Source organism: Engraulis encrasicolus, chromosome 19, assembly GCF_034702125.1.
Source record: "Engraulis encrasicolus isolate BLACKSEA-1 chromosome 19, IST_EnEncr_1.0, whole genome shotgun sequence".
Taxonomy (NCBI): domain Eukaryota; kingdom Metazoa; phylum Chordata; class Actinopteri; order Clupeiformes; family Engraulidae; genus Engraulis; species Engraulis encrasicolus.
Genome location: NC_085875.1, coordinates 43,918,331 through 43,935,656, shown reverse-complemented (window position 1 = coordinate 43,935,656; position 17,326 = coordinate 43,918,331). Strand labels below are relative to the sequence as shown.

General features: G+C 42.1%; 2 protein-coding genes across 2 annotated transcripts; both read right to left on the bottom strand.

The window, feature by feature from the left end:
• Positions 1 to 6,414, bottom strand: adi1 (acireductone dioxygenase 1). Its single transcript, XM_063184521.1, has 4 exons — positions 6,137 to 6,414; positions 5,528 to 5,647; positions 1,480 to 1,659; positions 1 to 419 (listed from the first exon to the last, which is right to left on the bottom strand). Exons 1-4 carry the CDS (start codon positions 6,251 to 6,253, stop codon positions 303 to 305), a joined length of 534 nt encoding a protein of 177 aa, XP_063040591.1. The 5' UTR covers positions 6,254 to 6,414; the 3' UTR covers positions 1 to 302.
• Positions 6,415 to 13,543: 7,129 nt separating this feature from the next.
• LOC134435498 (uncharacterized) lies at positions 13,544 to 17,108 on the bottom strand. The gene is made up of 3 exons (XM_063184517.1): positions 16,772 to 17,108; positions 16,315 to 16,573; positions 13,544 to 15,338 (listed from the first exon to the last, which is right to left on the bottom strand). The coding sequence occupies exons 1-3, from the start codon at positions 17,007 to 17,009 to the stop codon at positions 14,357 to 14,359; spliced, it is 1,479 nt and encodes a 492-aa protein (XP_063040587.1). The 5' UTR covers positions 17,010 to 17,108; the 3' UTR covers positions 13,544 to 14,356.
• Positions 17,109 to 17,326: the final 218 nt, after the last annotated feature.

Genomic DNA, 17,326 nt, shown 5'->3' with positions numbered 1-17,326 from the left:
TCAGGTTACAATCAAAGCTTTATTTTGTACACTATAAGTGTAAATAAGTAGTGTGATCCCCTTCTACATCATATTACTATTAAAAGGATGAAGCACTTGTGCTCAATTAATGTTTCACTTCCATAAAGAGAGTGTAAACATCACAACCACTACCACAGTAGAGATCTTTAGACGTTATGGTTTTTGTGATACCATATTGTGAGATCAACATAATCCCACTGCTAATATTGTGGTTGACACAATGTACAAGGTATTTAGACAGTGGTGTAGTTAGTTAACAGACCTATACAGCACCTAGACCATTAGGCACATTCCAATGACTTCACATAACTCTGTCGGATTTCAAAGTCATCAGCAGGTCTATTGTAAGCCTTCCACACCGGCTCCCCAATGAACAGTCTCATGGCCTTGGCATAGTTCTGAAGGAAGAAGAAAAAACAAACATAACTCAAAATGTCTACACTCCAGGGTCAAAAATACAGTATGGGTGTGTCAGTCAAGTTCATTGTTTAGACATTGTATAGTGAACAGTGAATTAAAGCCCTGGAGAAAGTTGCGCATGGCCGAAACGGTTTGAAACCCACTGAAACTACTCACCTCATACCAGAGGTGTAGACCAGTGTTTCTCAACCTTTTTTTAGGCGAGGCACCCTTTCAATTCATGACAAATTTCAAGGCACCCCAAACCAACAAGCAGTAATATGGCATCGCATCCGATACCACACAAGCTTAGAAAAGTAACACATTTGGAGACGTACGTTCGAAGTCCTGCGTTCGAAGTTGCAGCTGACTGGGGCGACCTATATTTACTTTATTGTGCATAAATGGCAGATGAAAGATTCCACTGGCTAACATTAACTTATCAATTTAGACAAATATGTATTATATTACATAATTTATTTATCAGCCACGTTTCCGCGGCACCCCTGAGGGGGGCCTGCGGCACCCCAGGGTGCCCCGGCACCCCTGTTGAGAAACACTGGTGTAGACAGTAGAAGTCGAAGTACTCTTGCTGATGTAATTACAATATTAGCATACCTCTTTCACCGATTATTCCACAGTAATAAGGTGGATACATTGTAAGAGTACTTGTACTTTTACTTTACACACCTTTACCTTGTACAATTCTTTATACATTGGGCACAAGCACATGGTCCATATCATACCTCTCTTAAATTTAAATACAAATTAACTTGGATAGAACAGCGGAGATTGGAATAGGTAAATCATTACATTATTACATTACACTTAGCTGAAACTTTTATCCAAAGAAACTTTCAGTTACTTAGGCATACAGGGGTTATTGATTACAGTCCCTGGGGCAATGTGGGGTTAGGTGCCTTGCTCAAGGGTACTTCGGGCATGTATGGGGCGAGGTAAGGGTGGGATTTGAACCTGCATCCCTCTGATCTTAAGACCACATCCCTGACCACTCCACCACCGCTGCACAAGTCACCTAGAGGGTCTGAGGGTCCTTACATTTTCATCTATGGTGAACCTGTGGTAGATACCGGCCGGAAGAGTGATCAAGTCTCCCTTGGATATGGCGATCCTTATCCAGCGGTCGTCTTTGTTGCGCACATCCATGTAGCCCCTGCCATCCAAGATGTAGCGGATCTCATCGTCCAGGTGCAGGTGCTCTTCATAGAACATCTTCAGCTGTGGGAGTGGACAAAGAGAACTCATGGATTGAGTATGTGGCTGAGTTTGGGACATTGATGATTTTAGAAGCAGCCGCCAGGGTGGCGCAACCACAACAAATGTCACAATAGATCCAGTCGGCACATCTTCCCCGCCCAGCAAAACAGCTTGTTTTCCACTCTGTATGCTCCACCCGCGGTAACACTACTTTTCGGATCGCTAATAAGGTGGCAATTTCATGGTAATTTCAGTGTAATCTCATGATAATAACTGTTTTTAGTAACAACAGCAAAATAAGCACACGGTTTCCAGTGCAATTACTATATCATTCCTAGTTAGTTCAGTAAAATAACAATTTCAGTGTAATTACGCTGTAGTTTCTGGTTAACAGCTATGGAAGCAGTGACTATGTCATCGTACTAGTGTTACCCCACCCATTGTATCTAGTGGCTAATCAAACGGTTCTTCTATGTCTAATGACTGGCAGTGATTGGCACCGTACGGGCACCACAACAGCGGGCATAGCATATAGAGGGGAAAACAAGCAGTTTCATGGGTGGGCCAGAGTTGCCGACTGGGTCTATTGTATGAAGTTGGTACATCTATTAATTGTACATCATGTTTCATTTACATGGATGCATTTTGTTTTGTAATAAGCCTTTAATAATGATTTAATCCAACAGTGACATTAGCTGTGGTTGCATCACCTAACTTCAGCTTCTAAACGTTTTGGTAACACTTAACTTGACGCCGGCGTCATACGTATGACATTGACATAACGGTGTCATAACATTGTCATAATGAAATTCAGTTATGACAAAGACAGGCCCAACAATGTCAACTTTTCATGGCCATAAACCAGGGGTCCCCAAACTTTTCACATTATCGTTCCTGACTGCGATCAGGGGCCGGGATCAATCATGTGGGCTGTATACTAGGCCACTGCCTGTTATAGCCATAATTCCTAGCTCAAAATAGTTAATTATTACAAATGATTTGCAAAAGAAGTGAGTACTTCACATGTTTTTCAATTTGAAATACCACAGGATTTCCTTTCAATTTCTAATAACCATGTAAAAGTAGCAAGGAAAGGTTAGAAAAATATGGTGATTGACAGTTTATGAGTGATACAATAGAAATGGTAGGCCTGTTTATATTACAGTGAGATGATAAACTATCAAGATAAAAAAAACTTCTGGTGATTCACACTAGGTTGGTAAAAAAAAAACAAGGCCTGTTGATATATATTTATCAACAGGCCTTGTTTTTTTTTACCAACCTAGTGTGAATCACCAGAAGTTTTATATATATATATATATATATATATATATATTTTTTTTTTTTTAAGTATATTTTATTATTTTTATTTTCTGTGAGGATTGCTTCTTTGGGCCAGTTCAAATGGTGAGGTGCAGAGAGGTGGAGGGCCGGTCAAAGGGGCATGGCGGGCCGCATCCGGCCCCCGGGCCTTAGTTTGGGGACCCCTGCCGTAAACGTTTATGACATTGGCATTATGTTTATAACTCGTTAATGTCACTGTTATGACACTGTTATGTCATACGTATGACGCCGGCGTCAAGTAAAGTGTAACCAACATTTCTAATGTTTTAAATCATTCAGACGTGCCATGTTGAAGTATTACAGCGACGCTAAATTACTTTTGCGATCTCTGCTAACAGCTGCCTCTCACTGCCATTCTTTCGGAACTGCTTGATGTGAATACTCCGCCCGCTCATCTTGGGTGGGCGGACCAGACATATCGACTGGATCAATAGTGTGGCACTAGTCTGTGGAGAGAGTGAGCAGCACCAAGTTCCTTGGAGTGCACATCAGCGACGACCTCTCTTGGACCACCAACACTACATCACTGGCGAAGAAGGCCCATCAGCGTCTCTACTTCTTGCGCAAACTAAAGAAGGCAAGTGCTACACCCTCCATCATGACAACATTCTACAGAGGAACCATAGAGAGCGTCGTGTCCAGCTGCATCACAGTGTGGGGAGGAAGCTGCACGGAGAAAAACAGGAAGACACTCCAGCGTGTTGTGAACACAGCGAAGAAGATCATTGGAGTACCACTCCCCTCCCTGCAGGACATTTACACCGCACGCCTCACCCGGAAAGCACTGATGATCATCAAAGACACAAGCCACCCAGCACACAAACTGTTCAGCCTCCTGCCCTCTGGAAAGAGGTACAGGCGCCTCCGTTCCCGTACCACCAGGCTTGCAAGGAGCTCGATGCACCAAGCAATCAAGATACTGAACACTCAACCCACTGTCAGCCTCTAGCCAGCCAGGCCACTGACAACCCCCCCCCCATCCCCACCACCATATCTGCGACTGAACATTCCACCTGCACTACTACATCTGTGACTGAACTTTCAACCTGCACTAACTCAAAACATGCACACACACACACACACACACACACACACACACACACACACACACACACTCACGCACGCACACACAAGCACACTGCACTTTCTGCACTAAACCCAAACATACACACACTGACACACAACTCATACACACACACACACACACACACACACACACACACACACACACACACACACACACACACACACAGACGCACACCGCACTTTCTACCTGCACTAAACACACACACACACACAAAACACACACACACACATAAATACACAAAACACACACACACACACACACACACACACACACACACACACACACACTCACTCACTCACAGCTGCTGGTGTACTTGATAGACCCTTTTTAATATTTATTTTTCTTCAAATGCTACTACTACTATGTCAGAACGCTACAAAGGACTTTTAGAAAAGCACAACAAAATACCTCCTCTTAATGTATGTCTTCTGTTGTCCACTCTTGCACTTTAAATGTCTGTTATGCATGTCCATACTGTTATGAGCACTGTGTCCATAGTAAGTCCATGTATGAGTACTGTCTATGTCTATGTCCTTACCTAGATTAGTCTATGTCTGCATGGGAAAGCAAGAAACGTAATTTCAAATTCTTTGTATGACCAGTGCATGTAAAGAAATTGACAATAAAACCAACTTGACTTGACTTGACTTGGCTAGTCCAACTCACCAGTCAGCAATACGTAAATTCTGCCACTAGGCGGCTTTGCCTAGTTCGTTCACTAGGCTTGGAAAGTTCCACTTCCAATAAATGAAACAGTGGAAGCTGGGGTTGGAGGTTGGCCTCTGGAATATGACCAGGATTAGGATCACATGAACGCATTATACTGTACTTAGGTAGCACACCATGTGAAACACTATTTTTAATGAATACTTAGAATTTGATGGTGGTGGTAAGTATTACTATGCTACACGGATACATTGACTTTCACTAGCTTAGCGACATATGACCTCTTTTAGCTTGTCTTAAAGCAAGACAACGCTTAACTTGAAAGATAAGACACTTTACCACCTTTATAAACCCCAGCCAACGATTTTAACTGTATTGAGCCCCAAAATAGTGGCATACCCCTTTAAAGGGACACTGTGTGAGATTTTTTGTTGTTTATTTCCGGAATTCATGCTGCCCATTCATTAATGTTACCTTTTTCATTAATACTTACCACCACCATCAAATTCTAAGTATTCATTATAACTGGAAAAAATGCACTTTTCATACATGAAAAGGGGGATCCTCTCCATAGTTCGCCATTTTGAATTTCCAAAAGTAGCCATTTTTAGCTGCAAAAATGACTGTACTTGAACCATACTAGAAAATATTTGTTTATTACTTAGTAAACTTTCATGTAAAGATCAAATTTGGCAATAGGCAGCTCATTTTCAATGAGCAGAATAGTTGCAGTACATTTTTTGACCATTTCCTGCACAGTGTCCCTTTAATAAGAGTTATCAGTAGGCCTACCTTTTCCTCATAGTTGGGGAGTGTGTCCTTGCGTATACAGACAATGTCTGTATATGAATATCCTCTCTCTTTTCGGATCTTCTCCAGCTCTGGGTCATTTTCATAAATGTCTGCGTTTAACTGTGATGGAGAACATTCATGTAGAGTTAGGTAGGCCTACATGTTACATGAAATAAGTGCATAATGGTGTATTAGGCCTACAGAACATTCTGAGCAAAACAGAAATGGCCAATGACCCAGCGTGTATTCCCACAGCCCATTGGTCCCACATCACTAAGATTTTTAGCATTATTTTTTAGGCCTATTGGTCCCACAGCCCATTGGTCCCACAGCACATTCCTGCTGCTCTATGTTCCAACATTTCTAATAATTTATTAAAATTTAGGCCCAGTGTTGCAAAGGCATGTTTTCTTACTTTACTTGGAAATGTGGGACCAATGGGCTGTGGGGGAGAGCTGACCCCACAACGGGACTAATCAATCAATTTACGATAGCATATTGGGGCCAGCAATTCGACAGTAGCGTAAAATAACTTTCTGAAAACGTAAATGCCATGGGCAATGAAATTCGCGAAGCAGCAAATCTCAAGATAACAAAGACATTACCAACCTTCCAATAAAAAACTCCGAGGTGCTCTAATTCACTAGTGGTTACTTGTTGGTTTGGATCGAGTTTGTGTGGTAGTCTTTGATCTTCATCAGAATCGTCCATGTACCATGCTTCCATGATTAATTGGAGAATAAGAAAGTTGTTGATTGGTTTACAATTGGAAAAAGAAGGGACAGATTTAAATCATTCTTTACACTTCTCAGAACTGTTGCAGAGAAATTTCCAGAATCAAAACATGGACAACTTGTTGCACGCAGGTTATTCCGGTTCAAGGAATGCGAAAAACTGCGCAACTTCCGTTGATTCTAATAGAGCTCTTCAGCGTTGACGTCAACTTGTATGCGGCGTTTGGACTACCGGTTCCATGGCGATTTTTTACATTGCAAAACGCCATAGAGATTCAGGTTTGGCAAAAATATAAGTTGCACGACAACAACGAACATTAGCGTGTCCCCGCATCCCTTTCTCATTAGTGGAACGGATCGTATCATCATGTTGGTGTATTCACATGTTAAATCATGACGATTATAATTCAATATTGCTAACCCCTTTCTGATCATTAAAACTTCCGAACTACATACTTTCCTTTGGTTGCCATGGGTACAGCCATCCGCACGTACATGCCGTTAGATACAGGCGCTGCTTCTGTAGTTGCCAAAAGCTTCCGGGTTTAGCATATGGACGCAACATCGTATTTATGTCGAAGTTTGACACAAAATGATCAACCATATCATACCTACAGCCTATTTTTAACACCCTCGACAGTTTGCGGGGGTTCGCTAAGCGCGTGCTTGCACTCGGAGCTTATTTGAAATTTACCCCTATTTATTCCCAATGGAGGCCGGAAGCCGATAGGAACCAGGACGTCCTTAAATGCTAACATGAAAGACTACAATCTACTACATGCTTCCGCTTCCGCTGAAGAACTCTATTCCGAGATAATTAAAGCAATGCGTTCCACAAACGTATGACACTGGTTAATCTAGGTCTGTGTGACACTGCACATAAAACTAGTGAAGCAGAAATTGATGAAATGAGTACTGTACATGTATTCTGTTGCTGTGTTTATATACTGTTTAAAGTAGAAAAGAGGAAGATAATAATGACGTGGTGTTCGCTTGTAGTTCCAGCAGATGGCAGGATTTCTACATGTTCACTTTGTGTGTTTATGTTTCTGAGACTCATAGTGTGGTAGGCCTATGAAGTGTCATTCCGTAGGATTTTTGAGCTAAAATTGTTTTTTGTTTTTTTTGCTTAATTTGCTTTGTTTGGGGTCCTACAACTGAAAAATGATGGGTGTCGAATTTTCTGACCCCGTTACCCTCCTCTAGGGGGCGCTTTCTCGCCCTGGCCAGTATAATAAATAATAATAATAATAATACATTTTATTTTTGAGCGCCTTTCAAAATACCCAAGGACACTTTACAATCAAAACAAATACATTACAGTAGGGAAAGTATAACAAAGCTTCAGTGAATTAACAATAGGAGAGTAATTAAAAAGCACACATAAAATAGAAATAAAAGTACAATGAAAATAAATGTTTTAAAATAAGAAAAAAGAAGTAGAATGCATTTGAAAATAAAATAAAAATGAGGGGGGAAAATAATAATATGTAAAATAAAAAATAAACTGATAATTAAAATAAAGTGGAAGTGCCTGTCAGTGAAGTTGAAAAGCAGAGGTGAAAAGGTGTGTCTTGAGCTTAGATTTCAAAGAAGACAGTGTAGAGCACTGACGAAGTGACAGTGGGAGAGAATTCCAAAGCTTGGGGCCAACAACACTAAATGCCCTGTCGCCCATCCCATAATGATCACATTTTCACAATCTTGGTGTTAATTTTAGGGTTATTGATGATGCTGAGTTCATTTATGACAGTTTCATTTTGATCAGAAGTTGCTATTAGACACATTTTGGAGATTTAAAGGCTATTTTGTCCACCAACAAGCCTTCTGTGGGAGATATGACCACGGTGGCATCGGTCTCATTGGATCTGCACACATCTGATAAATAATAAAGATTTCAACATTATTAGGGTCAGCACTGTGATAAAATGAATGGGTTTCAAATGTTATGTCCCCTTTATCACCTTGGCCAGGATACGTAGGCTATTGCAACCATAAATGCAGCAATAATTATCCTATTTTCACAAAAATTGTGCCAATTTAGGGGTTATTGAGGATACTGATTCCATTCATGTCAGTTCTAGTGTTTGACATTTAAAAGCTATTTTGTCCACCTACAGTCTCTCCACTACAGTAGGCCTACTACAGTATCTCCACCACAGTCTGCTGTGGGAGATATGACTACTATGGCGAAGGAGAAAGAAATCGTGATAGAAAAGCAAAACCGTTTAACAGAAGATAAGAACTGTCTAATTGTATGTGTACACTAAAGGTGTCCAATGCCACCAGAGCAACTGAAGTCATTATTTCTCTATGGAAGGCCGGGGAATACTTTAAAGTGAAAGCGAAAAAGTGAAAGCCCATTGGGAAACTCCAACTCCCATTGTCATTGTGACACAGCACTCCACAGCACACAACACTCACTGCACTCAACGGAATTGCATTTATGCCTCACCCATGCAAGGGGGCAGCCCTCAGTGGCGCCCCATGGGGAGCAGTGCGGTGGGACGGTACCATGCTCAGGGTATCTCAGTCATGGAGGAGGATGGGGGAGAGCACTGGTTGATTACTCCCCCCACCAACCTGGCGGGTTGGGAGTCGAACCGGCAACCTCTGGGATGCAAGTCTGACGCCCTAACCGCTCACCCATGACTGCCCTGTAACCAAAGTGAGTAATTTGTATTGGCAGAGACTACCAAAGAATAATTGGACTTGAAAAACGAGTAGAACAACGTGTTCTGATATGCATGAACAAGGCGGGCGGGTTTTGTTAACCCGATTTTGTTTAAAAAAGGAGTAAATGTTTGGTTTGCCATAACCGTGAACTCTTCCAACTCTTTAAACCTTCCATGGCACAGTGCTTGTAATGGATAAAAGAGATGAAGATTTAGATGCTGTCAACCAACTCCTTTCCATCCCTGAGAAGCTCCTGTCCCCACATCTCAAGTTTGATGTCACTTGCAGCTACCAACCATAAGGACTAGGCCAGTTCAATGTACAACTTTCAAACAAATAAATGTGGACAACACTGTTTCCAAAGCCTTCACGCCATGGGCCCTTGCCAATTACTTAGCAACAGATGCGACCAACAGTAAAACAGCAGCATGTACAGAATAGGAAACTGACCATGATTATCTCATTCTGTCCATAGATGAACTAACACCCAAACATCCCAAGAATAGGTAAAATGTGAAGTCATCCATAGTTTGGCTGCCACTAAATCTCTGCTGATATCCCAGCAATCTGAGACTTATAGCCTGACAAACTCAGAGATCATCGCTCCACTTTCAAGACCTACCCTAAATTATGCAAGCCATTTACTGTTCTGATGTTGACACAGGGAATCACTGCTTTTTAGTAGGTCCTGAGAGAACTCTCATCTTTGATCTTGCTCTTTACCAAAACACCTACGAGCAGGTGTTTTGCACATAGGTATGTAGTAAAACACCTACGAGCATGTGTTTTGTACATACGTAGATATGTAGTGTTTGCTGCAATGCATGCTCTTGGCAAAACAACTGATGTAAGTGGCATTGACACATGCTCATTTGAAAGTGAAGAGAAATCTTCAGCAACTCTCCATGGAGTCTTTGGTGAGAAAGCATACAAGTGGGCCCTTGAATATCAAATCACAACTAGCCTGGCTATTATGATGATAAGATTTGATGCCATTTCCTCTGCTCATCCCCTTGAATCTATTCAAGCCTAAGTGTGTGGATTTCAATGAGGCTCTGCATCTGCACAGTCCAGATGCATTGCAACTGTACAGTAACACCCAGTCCTTCTATTTGGAAAGTATCCTCAAATACAACCTATTCAATCAGAAGACACCATAGAGTTTGCTCAGTTTCTTGTACAACACTAGAGCAAGTGAGAGTCCTCTACTTAGTGCTTGTCGTCCAGTGGATTGGGAAGGTTATCTGGCTGCCTTGGAGAACCTCAAGTACTTCTTTGCATATGATCTCCTGAGTTATGCCCGAATGCTTTGGAACAAGATGATCCTATTACATGGGATGCTCTTAGGTAAGGGAATTTTGTTGTGGCAAAATCAAAGGTTCCCTTCACTCATTTGTTCACAGATCAGAACCTAGAGCCTAAAGAAAAATGAAGGAACTTCATGGTGGGAAAGTAGGACTGAGTCAGGATGCCGCTGCCCTTGTCTTGTCATCACAACACCACATCTTGCTCATATTGTGATGCACTATTTGGACAGCTCCCCTTAACCCAGCAAGTCTGTGTGAAGTGAGCACTACCAGCTTACGGGAGATGTTGCTATCAAGGGCAAACGCTGTGAAGATGCAAAATTCAATTGAGCTCTACTGCACTGCCAATCCATTTGCACTTATGTCTCCTCTAAAAAGCCTAGTTTCATCAGTCCTTGTGTTAGACAATGCAAAGTATGATATTTAGCATTTTTCAGAGATAGGTCCAAAACAGTTTGAGCATTTCATTCAGGAAAGACTTCGGGGAGACCTTCTTATTATACACGAAAGCAGGCTTGTCAGCTTGGGCCTAAACTAGAGGAGACAACTGGCAATTATTGCACAAAATGTCAGTTGTACCACGCTCCCTTTCCACTATACATGTCTCCCTCTATATCCCAACTGATGAAGCTGGCCTCATTCATGCTGTTGAAAGACTACAGGTGAAATGCTGGTGCCCCTTCAAATGACTGAACCAGGAAGAGATGCTATGGCTGAAACTGGAGTTACATCTGATCATATATCTTGAAGTGACTTATTTCCTTGAGCCAAAGTGCACCTGCTTAGGAGAAAAAAAGTGAACCAGCAATCCTTAATGACCAGCACTCCTCAGTGAACTCCTCAGTTTGTGTCTGCCTGGTTCTTCCTTAGATAGAAAGGAGTGGTTGGGTTTTCAAGGAAGGAGTGTAAATCCAAGCGGGCTGTTTACTATTCATGTTCATGATATTTTGTATGAATGAGTTGATATTACCATTATAGTACTGTATATGATCTTTTTTTTACTTAAAACATGTTAAGTTGGAATATTAAGGTTGGGATGTTAGAAATGGTCGGAAAGTATCTTTGCTGTTGCATTTTTGGTATCCTGGCCAAGGTGACAAAGCGCCCCCTAGAGGGGGTGAATAAAGGGGTCATAACATTTGAAACCCATCATTTTATCAGCACGATCCTAATAATGTTGAAATCTTTATTATTTATAAGATGTGTGCAGATTCAATGAGACGGATGCCCCCGTGGTCATATCTCCCACAGAAGTCAAGTCAAGTCAAGTCAAGTCAAGTCAAAGTTTATTTGTAATGCACTTTTAACACAACACAAGCAGCTGACCAAAGTGCTAACAGAAGGGCCTAAGTAAAAAATAAAAAAAACTTGAAACAACATAAAGCAACAATTGACAAAAGACTTGGAGACATACATACAACACACAAAAAACACAGGCATTAGTGGATACGATATGACTGAAAAATATACTGAAGTCAGTATCAGTAAGAACAAATAGACCTATAGGCCTATAAATGAATGAAAATCACACAAGAGTGTCAATAAATAAGAGGGTTAAAAAAGAAGGTGGGTTAAAACAATAAATAAATAAACAAATCAGTAAGTCAATAGGGCCCAGATGAGATTTAGAAGACAAGAATATATCAAGGGGAAGTAAAAACTTTGGCATAAAAATGGGTCTTAAGATCTGTTTTAAAAACAGCTAAGGAGGGAGCTAGGCGGATGTGAATAGGGAGCTCGTTCCACAGTTTTGGGCCAACAACTGCAAAAAGGCCCGGTCCCCTCTACTTTTAAGTCTGGAACGGGGCACCACAAGACACATTTTGTCGGCTGACCTGTTGGCCCTGGAGTGGCTCTGTAAAGTTAAAAGATCAGCTATAGGGGGTGCCAGACCGTGTAGGGCTTTAAAAACAAATAAAAGAATCTTAAAATGTATCCTGTATCGTACGGGGAGTCAGTGGAGGGCAGCGAGTACAGGTGTAATATGTTCACGCCTCCGTGTCTTGGTCAGAAGACATGCTGCTGCATTTTGCACAAGTTGTAGCCGGGTAAGGGAGAAGGAAGAAGGCTTGTCGGTGGACAAAATAGCCTTTAAATCTCCAAAATATGTCTAATAGCAACTTCTGATGAAAATGGCACTGTCATAAATGGACTCAGCATCATCAATAACCCTAGAATTGACACCAAGATTGTGAAAATGTGATCATTATTAGTACAGATATGGGTTCCGTAGCTATACTGGCCAGGACGAGAAAACGCCCCCTAGAGGAGGGGTATAACGGGGTCAGAAAATTCGACACCCATAATTTTTCAGTAGTAGGACCCCAAACAAAGCAAATGAAGCAACAACAACAAAAATCAATTTTAGCACAAAAATCCTACGGGAGCTGTTATTCAGACAATTCACACGATCACCATCCAGTACAGTATTTCAATGAATCAGTGTTTCCCATACATTAAGGAAACTATGGCGCACCGCCATAGTTTAAATTTGGCCGCCATAGTTTCGTTTTTTTTATTATTTTTTTACGATTTCCGTTTTCTATTAAACGATTTGAAAAACGATTTCCTTCGCAATTTCCTCCTGAAGTAAATACATCCTATAGAGAAAACCACGAGTGCTTGACAGGGATCAAAAGCCTAGTCAAGTTGTTGTAGTTAACTCGGGTTTGGGAGCAATAAAAAACCTTGAGAGAAGGGACAGTTGGGATGAGTTTACTGACACTCCCCAGGCTTTGTTTTACAGTTGTATGATAATGAGTTAGGCAACAGGCCTTCGTTGACACAGCAGAGGAGACATTGGGCTGCATATAGAAATTAATGTGTAATGAATGTGTATAGACATAAATGTGTAATATGTTGTTCAGCCCTTTTACCCTTTTATGGGAGGAATTTTGAAAAACAGGCCTTGTGACCAGCACCCCTCATGTAGAATGTGTACAACTATGTCTGTTGGGGATTTTTTGTCTGTGCGTTAACAATTTCACAGTGCTCCTACATTCTTATCTGTGCTCCTATTCCTTTTTTTTACGCCGCGTGAAACCCCCCATTGCCCCGCATGAAATACAACAGCCCCCCCCCCCCCCAACAAAAAAATCCCCGCTGCCCCCAACTGATGAATGAATGCATGCAACCATAACCATAATCAATTAATCACAAAGGCATAAGGACACATTTGCATTTGTTTGTATATTGGTTCATAGACATGAAATAGTGCTAAATGTAAATGTGTTTGAGAAGCTGAAATGTAGGATTTGCCTTGACACCACTCTGAAAGCAAATCAAAGACAAGTAAAAAGTTTGTTACATATTCATTTATTAAGTCATGAACAAAAGAAAGTAATGGCAGGTAACTTCACAAGTTTTATTTTGCTGCACGCAAGTGGAAAACTGTCAATTTCACACACTTTCAAGAAATTACAAACAGAGGACCTGTGGTGATTATCAAAACCCTATTAATGAAAATAAAAAGGACAAAGCACTTCTGCTTAATTACATTTATCGTGAACTTGGAAAATAACTTCTCAAATGTAAATCCACAGTTGATATTAACCTGCTGTGTAAAAACCTGCTTTTAGCTTGAGAAAATACCTGAATTAAGGAACATAAAAAGGAATATTATCTTTCAGTAACGCAACCAAGAACTTCCAAAAACATACTCAAGTCATGTAACAAAGTTAATTTGCCGAACTGGGTGAATTCAGACACCTTGGAACTTCAGGAAAAATGGCACACATTTGGGTTCATATCTACAATATATGCCCATGAAACTGGATTTGTTTAGCCTGTGGCATATCCTTGGCCTTTCCCCTTTCTCACTGACAATATCGGAGCCGATAACATACTGAATTGGCCCTTTTCATATATCAAACATTTCAGCACCTTTTGCATTTTGGAGGTCATTTTGCGTCTATGATATCTTACTGTGAGTGTGATCCTATTACAATTTGAGTCAAAGACCAATATATGGCATATTTGTGTACTGTACTTTTGCTGAATTCTAATTTATTAATTGGTGATAATTCTCTGGCAATTTCACAACCCTCAACTGGACCAAATACTGGAGATACAATCAGTTACAAAAGGGCCTTTTCTTTTCACACTTGGCTCTTCTAAGTGCTTGTCAACGCCACAAGCTTGGGCATGTACTTATCAAAATAAAAGTGATCCATCCTCTCACGAATTTCTCTGTGGACCTTGGCATCCGCACGGACGCGTACCACAATGAAATCATCCATAGCGAGCACCACAAAATCGCACCACTGCATCCCGGTCACCAGCAGCTGCCCCTGAACCTCCCAGTGGTACTGGTGGTTTTTCTTAATCTGTATGTGCCCAACGTCCACTTCCAGGTAACTGCACTCGGTGTGGCTGTTTGTGCTCATGCATTTCATCAGAGTAATGCCAAACTGGGGTTCTTCATAGGGGTCGTACACAATGCCATCGGGAGTGGCACAGAGCCAGGGCGCGTCTGGATGGATGACGATGCCGCAGGACGTGTAGTTGACGTGCATCAGCCTGCAGTACTCCACTTCCGTCCCAGACTCCATCTTCCTGTTGGGCGTCTGTGAGCCTTTCAGAGCGCTTCGGGCCGCCTGCTCAGGGTAGCCTTCCATCAAGCTTTTTTGTGCGCACACCTTCCCAAACCTGGCACTGCTGAAACGCAATTTTTCGTACTGGTGCTGATCGACGCGTGAGCCTTTCTCTCGCGTGCCCTCCTCGATCTTCTGCGCTGCGTACAGAGATATAGCTATGCTATTCAGGTGAAACTGCTCCCGGGCAGTGGGCACAAACGAACAGCCAGGTGGGTCCAGCCGGTAGCCATCCAGGGGCAAGGCTGGCATTGGTGGGGCGTTGGATATCAGGTTGACTTTGCCCGGAGGGAAGAGCGGTCGCTGGTAGGACAGGACGCTGCCCTTGGGAACTGTCCCGAACTCACACTCCACCATTGTCAGGTTCGAGCTGCCCGTTTTGCCCATGGTTGATACGAACGGCCTGTTTTCGGGCTTCATGGCACGGTACACGTTGTCCATTCTGAACATGAACTCCCAAGGATCCGGTAACTGTCCCACTAAGTCTCTGCGGAGGGTGTCCCTAAGGAAGATGATATCAAATCAAAAGGGTTAAACTGGCAAGTACAGACTTAATAATATCAGAACACAACATGACCATGTCATCCCCCCTTGCTTCATTGTTAGTCATTGGCTTATTGGTTGAATTGGAGGCTTGCATGCCCAATTAACATATACCTCAACTTTGGATTTATGTGACTGCTAAATGCAATGCCATGGTGACATTGGTAGCTACATCCTGGCTGTTGTCAGAGCAGGCATTATAGAAAGATTTTTCTTTTTAATGATGGAATATGATGATAAGATTAAGTATTTAGCATGTTCTTTGCTAGCCTGGTCCTGACCATCCCATAATACTACCATTTCATTTCGTATTTATGGTCTGGCATTTGTTTGCTCTGAAGCGATTGTAGAAAGCAGGAAGTTTGCACTCAGTTATAGTTTGAAATTATTGGACACCTCTCACCCAATCGCTGGCAGTTACTCAACAACAACATAGCGCAGACCAATGGCTCTGGCGCAGATGTGTACGTCATTGTCACGAGCGTTCTCCCCCTTTCGTCCCCACGTGGGGGGCGTATTCGATTATTGGCTGTTTTCTGGGGGGGCGTTGCAATCAAAATTCTACTGCTCCAAGTACTCCACAGAGAAGCACGGCCAGACTACAGTAGTGTAGCCAATCCTTTGGCGGAAGTACGTAGGATGGCTCGCGAGGCTAGTTCTTTGCAGCCTTCATCCACCCTACTGAGCCCTGGTCTAACTCACTTTCTCATTGAGCTCATAATAGTTTATGTGGTCGATAATTAGACAAGCCAGCTTTATTATCGTCAGGGATTGAAGGTGTAGGCCTATGTGCTCACATCTTAGGTTTCTCCTGTATAATTACTAGTCTCTTATGAAAGTGCTCATCATCACTGGGTGAGGGTGGGATAAGAAGAAGCACAACACTGTAGTGTAGCCTACTGTTGTAGTGGTACATTTTCATATGACCAACCAACCTGAATCCAATCGATACTTTGGGCTCCCGATATATCGAGGTTTCCTCATCATCGTCGTTTGCTTTCGCTTCATAAGCAGCCATCCGTTCCTCCATAACAAGCAACTTGCTGTTGACTGCAGCTAGTTGTTGATTAACAGTCGAAGTTAACTGGGTAAACTGCTGAACCAACTGGTTGAGACCCAACGCAGCAGGGTCGCCATCCTGCACTTTGCTGGGATCAGTGAATGCAGTAAGTATTTGCTCGTCTGAAGGTCCCCCTAAAAGCAAGTGGCAGACAGTAAGAACAAATAAATCCAAGGGGAAAGCTACAAAGTTTGTTTCACGCGGATATCACATTCACAACAGGGAAAAATACAATTAAGACAGACGAAATAAACGGACACTGGTCGTTTGTTTAATATTCTCACTGCGGTTTTCATTTTATAAATTGTATAAATAACCGTAATGCTACAAACCGTTGTCACTCGGCGGAAGAGAACTTGTGGAAGTATTGCCAGAAAGAACTTTGGTGCTCCCATGCTTTCGCGCCATAACCTTTTTCGGTTTGGTTTCCACTTTCTTTGGTTTGGAGTCACACGCTCCATGTTCTTTAAAACTCTGTTTATGCTTCGTATACTGGGAAATACAAAGCTCCTTGTTGCAGTGTTCACAGACACGCCGTCGAGGTTTTGTCCCTCTTGAAACTTCCATCATGTCAATTAAATTTCTATTTTTCTATCACCTCAGGTTTGTCGGAGCCAGCGCGTGTGGTCCTCCAGAAGAACAAACAGTGGTCAACGAGAAGGATGTCTGCAAGAGCAAGACGGAAGTAAACATCCACGCTGCGGGAAATATACCGTACTGTCTGGATAAGAAGATACGTTAGATTTACAGGACTCGGACAGCAGTAGGGATGGAGAGCGCCTGCACAGCAGGGAAATCTGCATGCACGCATACAACATACTTGTGTGTTTACATTGGTCACCGAAGGCTTGTGGGACAGCAGATGTGGAAAACCCGGACTCCAGTCT

Excerpts from the sequence above, each read along its gene's own strand:
- adi1 (XM_063184521.1), bottom strand. The coding sequence starts at position 6,253 with ATGGAAGCATGGTACATGGACGATTCTGATGAAGATCAAAGACTACCA. Across the intron at positions 5,648-6,136 it reads TCGGAGTTTTTTATTGGAAG|TTAAACGCAGACATTTATGA; the intron begins GTTGGTAATGTC and ends TCTCCATCACAG. Across the intron at positions 1,660-5,527 it reads TCCCCAACTATGAGGAAAAG|CTGAAGATGTTCTATGAAGA; the intron begins GTAGGCCTACTG and ends CCACTCCCACAG.
- LOC134435498 (XM_063184517.1), bottom strand. The coding sequence starts at position 17,009 with ATGATGGAAGTTTCAAGAGGGACAAAACCTCGACGGCGTGTCTGTGAA. Across the intron at positions 16,574-16,771 it reads TCTTCCGCCGAGTGACAACG|GGGGACCTTCAGACGAGCAA; the intron begins GTTTGTAGCATT and ends ACTTGCTTTTAG. Across the intron at positions 15,339-16,314 it reads AAAGTATCGATTGGATTCAG|GGACACCCTCCGCAGAGACT; the intron begins GTTGGTTGGTCA and ends CATCTTCCTTAG.